General features: G+C 54.2%; 6 protein-coding genes across 6 annotated transcripts; 3 read left to right on the top strand and 3 right to left on the bottom strand.

Moving 5' to 3' along the window:
• Positions 1-256: 256 nt before the first annotated feature.
• On the bottom strand, positions 257-1398 carry PG986_007805 (uncharacterized protein; the record flags this gene model as incomplete). Its single annotated transcript, XM_066844027.1, has 4 exons — positions 257-902; positions 970-1034; positions 1092-1285; positions 1344-1398. The coding sequence occupies 4 exons, from the start codon at positions 1396-1398 to the stop codon at positions 257-259; spliced, it is 960 nt and encodes a 319-aa protein (XP_066700139.1).
• A 1247-nt stretch (positions 1399-2645) lies between these two features.
• On the top strand, positions 2646-3504 carry PG986_007804 (uncharacterized protein; the record flags this gene model as incomplete). The annotated part of the gene is made up of 2 exons (XM_066844026.1): positions 2646-2708; positions 2908-3504. 2 exons carry the CDS (start codon positions 2646-2648, stop codon positions 3502-3504), a joined length of 660 nt encoding a protein of 219 aa, XP_066700138.1.
• A 745-nt stretch (positions 3505-4249) lies between these two features.
• Positions 4250-6124, top strand: PG986_007803 (u3 snoRNP-like protein; the record flags this gene model as incomplete). Its single annotated transcript, XM_066844025.1, has 3 exons — positions 4250-4545; positions 4569-5043; positions 5135-6124. The coding sequence occupies 3 exons, from the start codon at positions 4250-4252 to the stop codon at positions 6122-6124; spliced, it is 1761 nt and encodes a 586-aa protein (XP_066700137.1).
• A 131-nt stretch (positions 6125-6255) lies between these two features.
• On the bottom strand, positions 6256-6748 carry PG986_007802 (uncharacterized protein; the record flags this gene model as incomplete). Its single annotated transcript, XM_066844024.1, has 2 exons — positions 6256-6447; positions 6536-6748. 2 exons carry the CDS (start codon positions 6746-6748, stop codon positions 6256-6258), a joined length of 405 nt encoding a protein of 134 aa, XP_066700136.1.
• A 2774-nt stretch (positions 6749-9522) lies between these two features.
• On the top strand, positions 9523-13462 carry PG986_007801 (uncharacterized protein; the record flags this gene model as incomplete). The annotated part of the gene is made up of 3 exons (XM_066844023.1): positions 9523-12029; positions 12185-12979; positions 13033-13462. The coding sequence occupies 3 exons, from the start codon at positions 9523-9525 to the stop codon at positions 13460-13462; spliced, it is 3732 nt and encodes a 1243-aa protein (XP_066700135.1).
• A 736-nt stretch (positions 13463-14198) lies between these two features.
• PG986_007800 (uncharacterized protein) lies at positions 14199-17740 on the bottom strand (the record flags this gene model as incomplete). Its single annotated transcript, XM_066844022.1, has 5 exons — positions 14199-15401; positions 15454-15887; positions 15941-16484; positions 16537-16679; positions 16738-17740. 5 exons carry the CDS (start codon positions 17738-17740, stop codon positions 14199-14201), a joined length of 3327 nt encoding a protein of 1108 aa, XP_066700134.1.
• Between the last annotated feature and the right edge of the window lie 144 nt (positions 17741-17884).

The following is a 17884-nucleotide window of genomic DNA, read 5'->3' as shown; positions in this document are numbered from 1 at the left end:
TTTATCCAAATCTAACCCAACTTGGTCCCTTAGACAGCTACCAGTTTGAGCAGTTCCAACGTTAATGTAACAAAAGTCCTTTATGCAGTAGTTGGTCCAGTTGCCCATGAGCCCGGATATGGCGGCGCCCTCGATATATATCTGATTAGATACTGTTGGGCTTGAAATACGGATCAAATGAAGAGAAAACCATGGCTATACCCAGAGCGAGGAGCTCTTGGTATTCAAAATCATTAGATTGCATAACCCCATGCACCTATAGCTTAGATTGTCTCTCCTTCCTCCCACTTTTCAAGTTAGGCGAGAATTCCCCCTTGAGCAGGAAGTCGGGGTATTTCATGTTGGCCTCCAGGCCGACAGCGTAACCGCCCTTCAGGCGCCACGAGCCTCCGTCGACGACCAGGATCTCGCCGTTGACGTGCGAGCCGGCATCGGAGAAGATGTAAACCGTCGCGTCGCAGATGTCTCGGCAGGTGCCCCAGCGCCCGAGGGGCACAGTGCTTGCCTTGTCCGCCTGGCTGGTCTTGCTGCTCGCCAGCCGTGCCATACCCTCGGTGCCTTCAATGGCGCCGGGAGCGATGACGTTGGACGTCACACCGTACGGCCCGTACTCGAGACTGACCGAGGCCATCAGGGCGTCAATGGCCGCCTTGGCAGCGGATACGTGCGCTTGCAACGGCATGCCCGTGTAGTGGAAGTTAGCCGAGATGTAGATAATGCGCCCACCCGTCAACATGTCGGCGACCTCGAGGTTCCGATTCCGCGTGGCAGACGCGATGAGATATGGCATCGTCGCCTTGACTGTGTTGTAGGTGCCGATCACATCAATATCAATCACCGTCTTGAACCCATTAGGTGTCAAGGCCGAGATAGGTGCGACGAAGTTGCCAGCTGCGCCGGCGCTGCAAGGCACGAAGACTGTGTTAGTGATCTTGCGGTGGAAGTAGGGCTTGAGTGCATTATACTTACATGACAAAGTCGATGGCGCCGAGCTCTTTAACACATCGCTCTGCGGCCTGCTTCAGGTTCTCCGGCTACATTTGATTAACATTGGAACCCCCCTGCAAGGGGTGCTCTGATTATGGGCTCACATCTCGAACATCGCAACCGCCAATGCCCAGGACTTTTGCGCCCTTCCTAACAGTGGCAATGTCCCGAGCGGCAGCCTCAGTCTTCTCGACGTTGCGCCCGATGATGCAGGCATTTGCACCCAGGTGCACCAAAGCCCTAGTTTGTGCACTGCAGATCGAACCGGCGCCTCCGGTAACGAAGACGACTCGACCATCTGTGAATATGCATTAGCAACTTATCGAGCCTATTGGGTGGGGGATTGCCAAACTTGCCGAAGATGCCATCCCTCCACACGGTGCTGAGATACTCTGACCTTGGGACCGGCATGTTGAGTTGCGTGCTGACGGTGTAGACAACGGACGGAGAGGCGGTCGTCAAAGTGGAATGTGGTGGGTGGGAACCCGTGCGTTAGCAGTTATTTGGGTTTCGGAACCAAGCGAACTGCTACGACCCAGACAGACGACACTGATTCCTGCTTCTGGGCGTTGAGGTGCTGTCACGATGGAACGAGATGAGTCCTTGTTGTTGGTGTTGTTGTTGTTCGGGAACCAAGACGGTGCAAAAAAAAGGAAGACCAGCAACAGCAGAGCAGGTTAGCGATACAAAAAGGGCTGGAATCTCATCTCATCTTCGGCATTGATGTCCCTTCTCCAGGTGGCCAGGGTCTGAATCTCCGAGGCGAACTGGTGACCAAACTCAGATCATGGTTGGAGAAGAATTGTGGGCTGCTACAACCTCGGCTGCAGGCCCGTACAGTAGGTTGATTACCTATTCGCTACACTCAGATATCGACACCCGGGCCTTTGCTCATGTGGAGAGCTGCTCGCTGGTGATGAATGTCGGTGTCGGACATATCAAGGGATACTCATCAGGGCGAGAATAACACCTCCTGCATCCTGTGATTGGATGCAACGAAGGGGTCAGTACATCCCAGGAGCATCCGGAGCTGGTATGCCTCTTTGGGTATGCAATCATACCTCTTACCTCCCGCGACAACAAGCACTACAGTACAGGATGTCCGAGAGCGTTCCAGCATAGGTAGCTGACAGGCTAGCTGATATAGCACAGACAGCGTAGGAGTTCGTTGCTTGCCGAATGCATGCCAATTGATTGGCTCGCCCCGGATTCTTGGGCGAGCAGTGGACCATTCTGGTACAAACAGGTAATCATGAAAATCCCAATGATGTCAAATCGATTCAATATATACACTGGTTTTGACAAACAAAACATGGTACGCAGCCAGCTGGAGCTGTACTGGGTATATTTGGGGCTATCTATCACAGGCATACCAAATGCCAAGAGGGGTCCCTATGTCTACAGCGCCTATTGGGCGACTAGGCAGTAGGTAAAGTTGAGTGGTGCAGACGTTCACAGTAGCGAGCCAGCTGTTGGAGTGACGCAACCACTGGAAGCAGAAACGGTGGCCCGCGTTCCCGAGCCCAAAGCTCTCGTCACCACCCGCCCGTCCTTGACTCTATTCTACCTGCCTTATTATCATGCGACTTCCATCTAGCCGCATCGCAACCCCCAAACAACCTCCGCACTTCGGTTCATCAGCATAGATATTGTCGACTATGGCTACGACTAAGGTGTCGGTCCTCAAGTTCGTGGGAACCGTCTCCCTCGGCCTGCTCACGGTGAGTCGCTCTAGCATTTGATCGTGGCAGTGAACCATCACCCCCACCTTCGGGCTGGCCCCTCCCCTCCCGCCGCCATGACTCTCTGTTCGGGCGCGCAACAGAGAACGGACCTAAGCAGTTTCATTGCTGGTGGGATGGCGCGTTCGAGAAGGGACTTATATCACAGATGATGGATTCTAACATGATGACTTGATAGGGCGTATCCTACACGCTGTCCACCCTAACCATCCCCTCCCTGCTCGACCTCCCATCCGCCTCATCGGCCGCCAAGGCCTTCGGCGGCGTCAGCACATCCGCGACCTTCCATCTCAATGCCCTGACCGGCGTGGCTGGCTCGGCCTTCCTCCTCGCCTTCACGCTGTCGCCGCGCGGGTACCGCCACCCGTACCTGCTCTACACCTCGCTCTTCGTGCTGGGCACCAAGCTCACCGACTTCGTCACCCCGTCCATCTTTGGAGCCGACGCTTCCGATGCCTCCTCCCGCGCCGCGCGGAGACGCAGAGCCGCCGCCGCCACCGCCCGCAAGGAGAAGCAGGCCGCGCGCCGCATGGAAGCTAGCTACGAGGTACTGGGCGACTCCCACAGCGATGAGGGCGCCATGAGCACAAGCGGCGAGGAGCTGGACGAGGATACCAACGGCGAGGAGGTGCGCAGCGAGGTCGAGCTGTTCGTCAAGAACCAGACCATGCAGACCGCCCTTGCCGGCGTCGGTTTCACGATGGCGGTGCTCGGGCTCTGGGGCGATGGAGCTCACAGAGTCTTGGGCGGAGATGCTCTGATCATTGAGCTGTAGTGAAGGACTGTATGCATTCTATGGGCTGGGTATTCGCCCTTGACTTGGAATCAGCATGGGCCCTGCGGCCACGGCGGTGGAGTTTTAGCTGTCACTCTTTATCTGAGACGGGTGTTAGGAGAGATGGAAATGATATCAAGAACATGGAGCGCACGAAGCGCCGACGACCGGCCATACGTACATATTCATGGAGTTTAGGATGTTTGCGGAAGGATTATCGAGCAACTCATAGTTGGGCTCTCTACTCCCACAAAACCTCTTGTCTCATAGAGAGAATGGAAAAGCTGTGATGACCCATATCGTCGCTGGACCAGACATACTACTGCACTGCTTGATTAACTGTTTACATACAGACTCTCTTGCTGTGTCGATACCACCGGTGCTTTGCGTTTTGCACACTTGGGGCCTATCTAACGGTCTTACTGCTTCTGATTCAGGCCCAAAGCTCCCCTTCTTGGATATCGTCTCTACCTGCGTAGTCCCATATCACATCAGGAAATGCGTACTTTATACTCAAAATGAAGGAGTATTATAGCGCCAGTGCATGGCAATTCTAGAACCAATTCTATAGCTGACTATCATCTCCTCGGATAGAGTGGAGACTTTCCGAGGTGCCTGGGCCCTGGCATCGTACCTTATCGACTAGCTTGGTCCCACTAAAAAGTTGAGGTGCGCATTTGCGTACGGTCTGAATTTTTACACCTGCAAACCGCAGAGCTCTCAAACGCTCACGACCCAAGACAAAATGCCGCCGCCACAAAAGAAAAGCCTCCCCGAGGAAGACGTCGATGCCATGTCCGTCGCTTCAGACGATGACACTTCCTCTTCCGACAGTGGCGAAGACTCTGCTCCGGAAGACCGCCAGTTCGTACCCAAAGACAAGGATTCGGACGAAGAGGACCTCGAGCGCTTTGTCCTAGGCGACACCGAGAACTTCAGGGAACAGCTCCGGAAGGACTTTGACTTCGACGATGCCGAGTTGGACTCGGGCGATGTGGAGCACGACGGCACCGGCAGTGAAGAGCTCGACGATGCGCAGCTGTTCTTCTTCGACGCCCCTCCAGCTGGGCCCAAGGACCTTGTGCCTGCGCCCCCGAAAGAGGTCGCTTCTGCGCCCGCCGACGACAAAGACCCCCAGCCTGGCACGATAGCGATGACGAGCGGTTGACCGTGTCGCTGACTACCGCCACCCAATTGCGAAAGCTGCGACTCAGTGAGGACGACGACGTCATTACGGGCACTGAATACACCCAAAGGCTACGGCAGCAGTTCTTGCGGCTCAACCCTCTGCCAAACTGGGCTAAGGCGTCAGAAGAACGGCCGTCGAAGCGCCGTCGCAGATCGTCTGCTGCGTCGGACGACTCGGATGCGTCTGAATTGGGCGAGAGTGACGAAGAAGACGGCGACTTGTCCGCGTTACCTTTGGATAGGTTTCTTCGTGATGCTAGCTCGCTCAAGGGGGCGTCTACTAAATCAAAGATACTTCGGCCAGAGGTTATTGATATCCAGAGGTCTCGAGACATGGCCGATAGCCACAAGGTAAGGGACCATCATATCAAGACCAGCCTAACTGTGACCCTAGTTACGGTTCGATTGAAGTGCCTAAAGAACTTGCTAACTCTGTATCCAGGCCGAAGTTACTGCCCTCTGTTTCCATCCAGAATATCCTGTGCTCCTCTCGGCCAGCACATCCTCCATGCTATATCTTCACCATGTAGCGCCGACGGCGCACCCCACACCTAATCCTTTGCTCACTTCGGTTCAAGTGAAGCAAGTGCCTATACGCCACGCTGAATTTATGCTTCCCGCTGGTGACAAGATCTTCTTTGCCGGTAGGAGACGCTTCATTCATTCGTGGGACATGCCCACAGGAGCGATTCAACGGACATCCAAGATCCAGGGGCACCATTTGGAACAGAGAACGTGGGAGCGGTTTAAGTTGAGCCCTTGTGGAAGATATCTCGGTTTGATTGCTTCTACAAGAAAGGGTGGTGGTGTTATCAACACGCTCAACGTGAACACGATGCAATGGATTGCTGCGGCTCGATTAGACAGCAGGGGCGGCATCATTGACTTCCAGTGGTGGAAAAACGGCAATGGCATGACCATTCTCGGCAAGAGTGGCCAGATCGGAGAATGGAGCATGGCCTCCCGGAGATTTGTAGGAATCTGGAACGACGAGGGCTCTGTTGGCGGCACAGCCATTGCGCTTGGTGGTCACAAGGGCCCCGAACTCCTTGGTGGAGACAGATGGGTGGCCATCGGATCCAACACCGGTGTGATGAACGTCTATGACCGGCAAGAGCTGATCTTGCCTTCTGACAACGATGAGCTGACTCTGAAAGAGCGGCCAGAGCCTGCAAAGAGCTTCATGCAGCTCACCACGCCGGTCACCATTCTTACCTTCAGCCCGGATGGACAGATATTGGCGTTTGGCTCGAAACACAAGACGGACAACTTCAGACTGGCTCATATGCCGAGCTGTACAGTCTTCCGCAACTGGCCAACAGCGAATACACCGCTGGGTCGTATAAAGTGCGTGGCCTTCTCGAAGGATAGCGACATGCTTGCGGTCGGCAACGACAATGGGAAGATCAGGTTGTGGGAAATTAGACGCTAGACCAACGAATACCCTGTTACTATCTATCTCGAGAAACCCATTTTCAAACATGCCCCGTTTTCTTCCATGTTCGTCTTTCAATCGCCTTGCAAGATTCAAAGGTTCCCTCTGGTCATCAGCAATCAGGCCATCTAATGACGAAAAATGTGTGCCATCAGTCTTGCCAGGGGACTGCCTTTCTGGATGTGTCTCTTCGGATACACTCTGCCAGTCTTCTTCGTATAGTGACTTAGCTCAACTTCCGTTTTGAATTGATATACAGGTTTGCCGGCTTTTACGGCGTCGAGGAAGTCGTAGATGTTGATCCAGACTTTCTTCAGAGCCTACACACAGGGGACGCAAAAGACCGGGGGAGAATGTCAGTTACCAGCCGTGACAAAGGCTACGCCCCTGAGCAAAAACATCACTCACATTTCTGCACTGGGTCTTGCTGCGGAACTCCTCTTGGAACCCAAGATCTTTCATGAGTCTCTGCCAGTTCTCCAGAACGTCGTCTTGGAAATAGTCGTCCCATCGCTTGACGATCTGGGGTGATTTGGACCGCTTTGCTTCTCCAGCTCCGAGGCTAATGTTCACTCCGCCGTTGTAGACGGGCTGGCTTGGCTTCTTGTTCTTCTTGGCCATCTTCGTTGGTATGTATGTTCCTAGAGAGGGTTGAAGGTGAAATTATAAGGTATCTATTCTGGAATATATTGAGAGACAATGGCGTGCCCCTGAGGTCTGATATCCCGTGTGAGGTCGAAGACGGCACCCCTTCTTAAGGGCCGGAAAGTCTGACCGAGTAATCTGATCATGATGGAGAATGAGAGGGTGATCCAAACGGAGAAAAAACAACAACACGAGAGCATATCTCATTTCGTTTGGTATACTATATCCTCCCGAGGGAGGCGATCAAATTAAAATGTCCATCTATCGTAAACGGATCTAGCTTTGCTACATGCCCCTTCCCGTCTGATAGATAGACTCTGGGCTTTAAGAGATTAGCACTCTGTGTGCAGTCTGTTACCTTGCAGGTTTAAATGAAGTGGCCAGGTATTGGCTGCCAGAGGAGTAGTGTATCACTTCTCCCGCTTCTATGGCTTTCTCACGGGAAGAGTGGCGCAAATCGGCAAAGAAGCCTGCGGCCAGCTGCAGTTGGCCATGGCCAAACAGAAGGTCTCCTTTGAAACAGGGATGCGGCACCCTCAAGATGGTAAACGATCTGCCGTTTGCGACTCCCTGTTGGCGCTTTCTGGGCAACGGCAGCGGGAGAACTGGGCCGAGATATCCCGCAAGGATTCCTTCGGATTGTCACAATGGCCTCCGACCATCCGAAAACCCCTGTAGCAGTCGTGCCAACTGCGCGTTTGTTATCATTTGGCGTGTGGCCCTGCGATCTCCGTCTGGCGAACACGCATCCCCCACGAGTTTACTCATTATCCCCATGGAACGTTCGGTCGCCGGTTCGCTCTCGCCCTCACGCGGGGCTGAGCGCTGCTGGTCAGCTTTCCTCAAGTAAGGCTTACACACCTGACACCACCCTCCACTCAACCCACGGCGAGTCGAAATCATATGTTCTTTCTTGCTGTCAGCAAACTCGGGACTTTGCCATTCTGCGGAGAGCGCAATGGCAGGATCCGACCGGTGCGCTGCTTTGAAATGACCCCACCATGACCCGTTGTCGTGCAGCTGTCATGGCCCCATGCGACGTGCTCTAGAAGCTGTAGGTTTGATGGTTTTGGAAGTTGGTTGGTTGTACCGTTTGGCAGAGACACAACCGCCCTGTTCGCTGTCTCGGCCATGACTCCTGACAACGAGGAATCCCGGGCTCGGTATGGAAGTGAAAAGAAGAAGCAGAAAAAATGAGAAGAAGCGGAAAGAAAAAGAGAAAAAAAAAACCTCGAAGTACCAACCACTTGCCGGCATACAGGCTCCTCCTTCGTGCAGATCAGCTTGCTAGTGCAGTACCATCGTTGATTTTCCCTCTCCTCTACCCCTCTAATCAAGGCGCCATGGCTACTGTCATAGGCAGCCCCGGGGGCTTTTATTAGTTCTTCCCCAAGGAGCCAAGCAGGGAGCATGTCGGCTTGCCGGTCGGGTGGCCCACCGGTGCTAAGCACGCTACTGTATGTACGGTAGGAAGAAATCTCGATTGGAAGAACCTATCGTTCGCGGGGTTATCTCGAACAACCACACCACTGAACACCGAAGCCAGTCCTGGCTGCCCGTAACCGCCTACCGTAAATCGGTCGGCCTGAAGGCGTCGCATCATACCCGTCAGCAGCATCATGGCGGACGAGTCCGGCTCGGGTACAGCTGTAGGTGAGGTAAGGCGCCTACGTGTCGGTACCTAATGCGATTGAAATTGGTTGATGTAAGATGTTGGGTATGGACCTCTTCTTTGCCTGTTTTCTTTGGTATGTGGCAGTATGTTGGAGTTCCACGTAGTTGACCTACACGCTGTCTTGTGTCAAAGGTTGAAGGGGGTCACCACCTGCCACCCACCCGGTACACGTTACGTAGCTACGTCGCTGACGTTTTGGTGGTGAGAATCCGGTTTTGGGTGGGCATCTCCGGCTCAGAATGGTGGAGGCCGACGGAATCTGGCAGGAGTTGCCGTGACCACACGATCTCACGCGTTCCCATGCTGCTATTCCGATTGTTCATGCGAGTGATAACGCGGGGGGGGGCCTCGATGCAGCAATTTCATCCATCCGTCCACCCACTTCCTGTTTATTTTCTTTCGGCCTGCAGTCTGCTCATCAGAGATTTTCCTCATGATAGCCCGGATGCAGGATAATGCCTTATTCCAGCTGCCACCTGGACAGAGGTTCCTGGCCTACCCGAAGAGCCGGGTACCCTCCACCAGTACTAATAATACTGGGCATCCCGGTTCTTAACACTTGTGTTACTAGCACGCCTTGATGCACCGTAATCGTGCTCCAGTAATATAGTAGCACTTCCTACCAAGTTGCCTGTCTCTTTACAGCAGCACATACCAACACCTACACCCAGACACCCTTTCGTCGCCGCCCAAAGTTTTTGACGCGCAGCAGATGTTGGTAGTATCGGGTCAACGTGCATTCCTTGGCTGAGACGGGGGTCTTTTTTTCTTCTTCTTTGCTCTTTCTGCTCGAGTATACTGGTTGGGTCCTCCTGGCAAACGGTCCTTGGCAATTCTGGGCTGCTGCCAATTAAGCGCGGCATAAGAGAAAGAGAAGCGACAGCTCTTTTTCCGCCAACGAAGAGAGAGAGAGAGAGAGGGAGAGAGAGACAACAGCCAGCCAGCACACCAGCCACCACGCGACACAGCTAGCTGCGCGCAACTACTTTTACTGTTCCACCTTCGACCCTTTCCCTCTGACTTCCCACTTGTTCTTGCTCTATCTTGCCAAAGCCTAGGTGTTCAACCAATAATCATGGCCTGGTCCGCGCCCAAAGGCCGCCCAAAGGTCTTCCAAACCCGCTTGAGGACTTTTGTTAAAACCTTGAGGCGAACAGATAGCCGCAAGAGTGGGGAGACCAGTGACAATGCCTCGACTATCCAGAGCAGAGAGGCTCGTGATGCGACGGATGATTTCCAGACAACGCAAAGTCAACCAGACTTGATCATTGCAGCGTCGCCGGAACTGGCGCAGGAGCAGGGTCTGGTTTCAACGCGCCCCTCAACAGAGGCGTCACTGCGAGAACCTCATCGTTGGGAAGCCGAGGAGGAAGGGCAGGAGAGCTCGTGGGCCATATCAGGGCCTCTTGCGCCGCAAAACAGCGATGAGAAGCCTGGCCTCTCTGTTCGCGTGTCACTGCGCTTTGAGAACCCGCTCGAGTTCACCTACAGTCGGAATTATGACAGCTCTCCCACCCTCCGCGTGACCGAGAACCTCTGCCAGGGGCTTATACGACGCATCGACCATAGCTGCTATGAGCTGATTACTCGCAAAGACCCGAACGCTTCAGCGGCTACCAAGGGGAAAAGCCGGACAAAGCCGAAGAGATTTGAGCTCACTACCCAAATCAGCCAGGGCGGCGAACTTTGGGCTACCAGGACATACACCTCGTACCAGAAGGACCCAGTCACCGCCGAGGCTGCCAAAGAGGTCATCCTCTCGAGTAACCGGATGATCGGGTTGTTCCTGAAAAGGCATGATCCTGATTTCATCTGGAGGATTGGCCCCTTGCACGATGACCTGCACCCGCTCCCGGAGACGCAGAAATCTCCATATCAAATCGGCAGCATCCAGTCGCTCAACTGCGTACCCCGGTCCGAATTCATTGAGAAAACCCAGACTTTCGAGGCAACGCCAGGCTACAAGCTCGACCTTTCCTTTTCTTTCCTCAATCGGCAAGGAGAAGTTCCCTGGCAGAAAGACATCGAGGTTTCCAGTAACCAGACGACGCCGCTAACGCTGGCAGTCGCCGAAAATCTGTTTTCAGATGCGTCATACGCATTAGAAGGGGCTGTTCGATCCAGAAGGAGACATGTTCAGGAGCAACACGCCCAATGCCGGTTCGACGCTGGAACTTGTCAGCATTACCTCGAGGAAGCCTCTGAGATAGCTCTCAGGATTACAAACAATTTTGGTCCGGACTTTGACCACTTGGCCCGCTCCATTCAAAGCAAACTTGTCCTGTTTGAGGAGTACAACGCGCAGGACTGCGGGGAGTTTGTCGATAATCTGCAAAATGCCATTGCTGAGGCACGGAACTCGGCTGATGTGGCCATTATAGAAACCAACGACCTTGATCTCAAGATCGTGGAGCTGCGCGGCTCTGGTTGGGCCCTTGATGAGCCATTGGTCTTCACTATACCCCCCTCGACCTCCTATTCAAGGCGCAGCATCGAGGCCATCCTAGACAGAGTCCAGACTGGAATCAGTGATGTGCTTCGAGGCAATGCGGCCACAGTTCGTTATATCGCCTGGAAACGTGGGCATTTGATCCTTGACAAGACTTTGGTTGCCCGAGAGCCGAAATCTCCAACTAGACGCTGGGATACATCGACTGTGACCAGGTCGAAGGTTGTCAACAAGTTGAGGCGGCGAGTCGAGCAGGATATCGAGATGATCTGCAAGGATACTTGCTCTCTGGGTGACATGGAGGAAGAAGACCCGCCCTCTGCATCTGTCGACCCAGCGCAGCCAACTGCCGAAGCACCCGTGTCCGCAGCGCAGCCTGACGCTGATAATGAGGAACCTTCTTTGCCTTACATCCCATCAATGGGCCCCAGATTGGCGCCCACCGCGAAGTCAGTATCTGTCGCCGATGTGGAATCGAGCGTGGGCTCTCACCAGCTGTCAGAGGAAGATCGGCCTTCCTCGGCTGTCCACAGTGCTACCAGCATGAACTCGCGGTCTTCCCAAGTCTATAGAGATCCCAAGACCGGCCATCGTGCCTTCCCACTCGTGCCCTCTGCCAGCACATACGGGGTCACAGAACTGCTTAAGCAGCCCGATCCACAGCCCGATCCACAGCCCGATTCACAGACAAAAGAAAAAGAACCGGACATGCCAGGTACGACCTCTCCAACAGCGTTGCCCATTGAAGATGTATTGCAAAATTCGAATAGCCAGCATGCGAGCAAAGCTGATTCAAATCCCACGAGTCAGAAGCCGAAAATGCATGATGGTACGGCCGCCGGTGAACACTGGGTGCGAGAAAATGCGGCGCCAGTTACCGAGCCGGAGGACGCGGGTGTGCATGAAGCAGAGTCTGAGCCTGCTCGGAGCCCTGTGTCACCCCAACACTGTACATTCGCCACGCGACAAGGGAGCATTGGTTATCAACCTTCGACGGTACCTTCGACGCCTAGTCTGATCTCCGGCCATGGCCAGTCGCCCAGAAGCAGTATGATAGTAGCCACGCCCCAAATATCAGGTTCCATGTCTAGCGCAGAATTGCAGTTCATGATGGCAAGACGCAATTCCGCGGGGTATGCCGAGGAAGCAGAATTCCCCAGTGAATCAATCGAGGCTGAGATGCAGCACAAGTACAATGGGGGCACACCAGAAGATATGTCCACTGTAAAATATGTCAGGCCCAAGCAGAGACCAACCCCACTACAGCGTGACCTGTTCATGCCTGAAGCAAGCGGTTCAAGCGAGCCAGGTTCTGGGGGGGTACTATCCACGCTCGTCGTAACATACCGCAACCGTCAGAAGAGGGGCATTATTCTACCTCAAGTGAGGGTGCACAAATCAACGACGTCGATGGTCACGAGCTACCAAACGAAGCATCGCAAGATGCCAATGGAACACCCAGCGGCTCAGTTGGAATCCGAAGGAGCAATGCCACGCTGGTACCCTCCCCGGAAAGCGGACTCGAGGCGGCAAGCTCGAAGGAAACCACCCCAGATATAATCGTCGATTCATTCCACAGTCAAGCAGGCACCAGTAAATATGGCCTGAACCCACCCAAGACTCCGAGCGACGCCGGCTTCACCTTCGAGGGCGACGATTTCGCCCAGACACGGGAGGAAATTGATTTCTCGGCGGCTTCGGCGGCGTCGGCGTCGGCTTTCTCATCTCCTTGGTCCACGTCTACCGTCGCCGGTGGTGATTACACCACCCTGCCACCCCCTGAGATGCGCTTCACCAGCATCAATGGCGAGCTACATGACGTATTCGATGATGATAATGAGCACGCCATAGCCGATGACAACCAAAGTAGCTGCATGGGGCTCTCCGCCCCATCCTCGCCGGTCCTGTCGGCCGGGGCGTTTTCTCGGCCCAAAAATGCATCATCATCGTCGTCATCGGCATCCCGCGCGCGCGGCTCCTTCGGCAGCGCAGGCTTGCTCGGCCTCGCCGACTCCCAGAACCTCCTCGGGGTCGGGCTGCGCCGGGCCCTCGCCATGAACAACACCCCGCCGCGTCGCATGGGGTCGACCCCCTCGCGCTGCGCACCGTCGACTTCTTCGCCACGCACCCCCGCAGAGGCTCCACGGGCCGCGAGCTCCAGATCCTGAAGCGCCCCTCACTTCTCAACGTCGACGTGTCGCAGCGACCGGCGAGCTCCGGCCGGGAACTCGAGACGCGGTATCTCCGAGAGGGGCCGTCTTCCCGCCACCACCACCCCGACCACCACGACGCGGAGAAGCCCCAGGCTGATCCTGAAGCGCTCATGAAGCGGTCGCTCAGCTCCAACGTGCTGCAGGACTATCATGTGCGCGAGGTCGTCAGGCAAGACAAGAAGAAGAAGAAGACTTTACAAGATGGGGCCGAGGACGAGCGTGGAGCCAAGGACAAAGACACGGTCGAAGAAGGAGACGAGCAGCGGCCGGGCGCCGGGCGGCCTAGGAGTTCAAGCCTGATGTTCTTGCTCGCCGGGGCCACGCTCGCTTCTCAGATGATGCGGCCGGACTAGAGAGGATACTTGTGTCAACTTTCATTTGTGGATGGAACCATATCGAATTGGGGACATAGACATTCATTCGATGGCACGCATAGAAAGGGAGATCGACACACGCAACAAGGGAGGCGGGGAAGGGATGGGACGGAAGGCAGGGAGGTAGGGAGGGATACACATGAATTAGAGATACCTGCCGACTTTGCATACCAGAGCGAGCACTGCACATTTGCTTTTCACAAGCCATTGGGAGATGACACAAGATTTCAAGGATTTTGCATATAGAAATACAAAAACAAAGATCCTTTTTGCTTATTACATGGCGTCTAAAGCAGCAGCAGGGCCTTGTCCCATGATAGTTACGTCCGTAGAGTTGACATCCTGAGCGAGCTGGTTCGATTCTGACGCAGGCTGTGTTCGGTATTTATTTTATAGCATTCGAGGCCAAATAGGCGCCCAACCGATACAACCGCCACCCCCGATGCATCACCCTTCTCTTCTACATTGCAGACATTATTCAATACTTTTCCGCTTCTCGTACACTAAAACTGATATATATGCAAATCGCCACACCGCCCGATCTAGGATATCAAGACGCATAAACAACAATTTTCGCTTTCCGGTAAAAACGCCATGATTCGAGTTAGGTAACTTGATGATGCAGCCATTCTGAAAAGCCAACATAGCAATTGGTGGTTTCCTCCCCCCTTTCCCCACTTCATCTCTTACTTTCCTCCTGTTGTGTCCAACCCGTTCAGTTGGCGTTGGCCAACGTGTAATTTGTCATGGCATTCATCCGCTCCGTCGTGAGCTTCAGCGAGACCATAAGGAGCTCCTGATAGACATCGTTCTCCTCACGACGCAGGCGTTCCCAGGCACTGGTGTCCATGACCCACACGGCGCAATCGCGGACAGCAAGGACCGTGGCGGTGCGGTCCGTCTGTGAGAAGAAGGGCAGCTCGCCGCAGGTCGTGCCTTGAACAATGGGTTCGGACAGTCTACCTTGGGGTGTCTCGTAGTCGGCGCGCAATTCGCCCCGCTCAAGAAGGTAAAAGCCATTGGCGGGTTCGCCCCGGTGATACAACACTGTGCCGGCCTTATATTCACGCCTCTGGAAATACGGCTTAGCGCGGAACCAGAAGTCCTCATTCTTGTCGCTGATGTCGTGGAAAATCTGGAGCATCAGCCGCAGTGGCTCGCTAATACCACGCCAACGCGATGTTCTCTGCGACTCATGCTGAGTCAAGACAGTTTTGGCGACCTGGTGCAACTGACTGCGCCGTGGCGACTGCGAGAGGTACTCGAGTGGCTGCGACGCCGACTTCGTCTCCGGAACATCCAGGCTGGGATGCGGTAAGGGCCGGGTTACCCGCAATGCTTCCTGCTGAGCATAAAACGTCTTCAGCTGTTCGTTTTCGCAGCTCTCCAACGCCGAGTTGAGATCGGGCATGAATTTGACCTCGATACCGCTTTCGCCCTCGCCCAGGCCTACCGCCCTGAGATCGCGGCCGACTCGGCTATCCGCATCCTTGCCACTGATCAACATGACAATCCCCTTCTTATTCAGAAGCCGGTTGAGCGTCATAAACCCTTCGGCAGCCGAATAATCGATTCCAGTTACTTGCCACAAGTCAAGAATGAGATATCGTATCGGATGTTCGGCGAAGTGATCATCTGCAATTAGCGCCCGGACTTTCTCCTGAACACCGACAATAGTCCCAAAGAATAGGTTCCCAAACAATTTGACAATGTACGTCTGGCGGCCGACCTCTTGGAGAAAGTGATACTGCGAAGGGTTCCGCCGCACCATCGACCCAATCTGGTCTCCAGTGTAGGTTGCTCGGATAGCCGAAACCTGGGACTGATTGACAATCACGGAACCAAATGCCAGCACGATACCAAGGAAAATACCTGCCACAAAGTCGTAGATACCCATGGTCAATACAATGGCGATAATCTTAAGCAAAGTTAGTAAATTGCACAAGATTTCGGATTGCGGGGGCACTTACAGTCAGGTACTCCAGACGCTTCAACTTCCGTCTAGGTGAGATGAGCGCATCCATCAAGAGTTCAATTCCCAGTACAAAAATCAAGGTTCCCACCATCATGACTGGGATAAAGCCAATGATGACAGGCCCAATGATCATAACAGTAGCGGTTAGTGCCGCCAACATGAAACCGGCGAGCCTGCTGTTGCCGCCGGACCGCATGAAGAACAGAGTGTTGGCATACACAAGATAGTTCTGGATACTGCCAGCAAAACCCGACAGCAAGTTCGAATAGCCATGGAGTATGAGCTCGTGGTTCAGGTTTGCGTCGTCCTCTCCAATCGACTGGGCCAAAGCAGGCACATTGATGGGAACATGCAGCAAGCTGAAGAAAGTCAGAGCAAACATGGCCCCTACAGTCTCCAAGATCACCCCCCAGTGAACCAGTTGGAATTCTGTTGGACGGTTAGTGGTCGTTTCCAAGAAGGTCTATCGGGGGACTGCTTACTGTACAATGTCCAGAAGTGCCACCACGGCTCCCCCGCTGGAGGGGAGTCGAAAATCCACCCAGTGTGTCTCAAGTTGTTCGGCTCAAGTTCATCGATCGAGGCCACAAAAAACCAGAAGATCAGGGGTATCATAAGAATGTAAACCGACACGAAATGTTGCGAGTTGATCTTCTTCTGCAGGAAGCACTGGAGAATCGCAAGGGCCAGCGGGATGATCCAAAGAGGTAACGTAGACGGTTGCATCAAACTGCGAAGCGTATCCAGGTCGTAGTGGAACGACTCGAGCCTTCCCGAAACCTCGAATCCAGTGGCGATAAGGAACCAACCCACGCCACCAATGCAACCAATAAGGATGTGGCGAGGGATGAAGCCTATAATATAGCCGAATTCGAACTTTCCGATACAGTAGAAAACAACACCAGTCAACATGGTGCTCAGCGCATAAGCCGTGATAGTAGTCGCGATCACGGCATCCGGCTGATCCTCTCCTATCGAAGCTGTGATAGTAGCAGCCATACTGTGGAAGAAAGGTACAACTTCAATCTGTGGCCAGTAAGCTATGCCCGTCCATGTTACGAATGATTGAGGTACTCACCAGTTCTGACCCTACACCACCCCTGAATATACTTCCACATGAAAAGGTCAACTGTGCAATAATAGTGCTGACGTAGAAGATGGATATCCCAGCCGGTCCGAGGCTAGCAAAGACCGGGTTTCCCAGCGGAAACAGGATCATACCTGCATGGATAGAAATTCAGCATAGTTCTCAAAGCAAAACGAAGTTATAAACCCTTACCGTAAGACAATGCATCCAAGATGTTCAGTAGCAAGCCAACAATGACGCTGGGCAAGCAGCGTAACGGGTGCATGACAGCCTCCTCCACGATAGCCTTCTTATCCCAGGTCTTGGGGTTCAGCACGCCCACAACCCCCTGAAGTCTTTCTGTGGCTGTTCCTCTCATGCTACCATACGCGCTGCTCCACCGTTGGCGTGGCTTCTGACTCTCAAGGTCATCCAGGTCTGCGATCTCGCTCAGGGCTGGGCTATCAATGGGACGAGAACCATTCGATTGCGCAAGCAATAGTGGGGTTTCCTCTGACGGCCCGTCGACACTGAAAACCAATGATCCCGGGGTACGTGGTTCTGGGCGGGTGAAAGGTCTTGTTCTTCGTTCACGGTGCTCTTCCATTTGGGATTCGTCGTCCATTTCCGCCTCGGTGTCTGTTTGTGGAGGTGAGCGTTTGAGCATGTTAGCCAACACAGATGGACCGTCAGGCGGCGTGTAGTCCTCTTCGCTTTCTGGAGAACTAGGTTCCGAGACCTCTTGTATGGCATCATCTGCAGCGTTTCCGGATGCAGCTCCAGAATCATGATGAGGTGTCGTCGGGGCGTCGTAGCCTGGATGTGGCGAGGAAGAAGCCCTTGGCCTCAAAAACGAAGCCTTGCGTTTGTCCTTCTTGTCGGAGAGCACATAGGACGCGAGCTCAGCGGTGTCTTCGCGAACGGTTCGTGCATATCCAGCGCTGTCCACCGGAGCTGAAACACTGTTAGCATAGTACAACGCAGTGGGTGGTGTATGATGTAGTGGGTGCTTGCATAGGTGGTCTCGCACAGATCCCGGGATGAAGGACCTCGTGGGCTCTCGGAAGCCATTCGAGTTGACGGAAGAGGACAGCAACCTTGGGTCAGCGAAGGCAGGGCGAGGGCTTTGTACGGGAATGTCTTCCGGTTCGCGCGGCGAAGGCGCCGAGGGAGACGCCCTCCTCCAGGAGGAGAAGCCGAAGTTTGGAGCAGACATGGGCAGGGATTGGGTCGCTCATTCGACAGCCTCGAGCAGGCTCTGAAGACTACTGGGTTGCTGCAGCCGCTCAATGTAGGTAGGCAGGAAAGACGAACTTGGGAGTTTGCTTGCGGGAGGGGCTCAAGTCATGAGTAGGACCAA

This window comes from Apiospora aurea (genome assembly GCF_038362705.1).
Source record: "Apiospora aurea strain CBS 24483 chromosome Unknown utg000005l_segment0_segment0, whole genome shotgun sequence".
Taxonomy (NCBI): Eukaryota; Fungi; Ascomycota; class Sordariomycetes; order Amphisphaeriales; family Apiosporaceae; genus Apiospora; species Apiospora aurea.
This window is presented reverse-complemented; position numbering and strand designations above follow the sequence as displayed.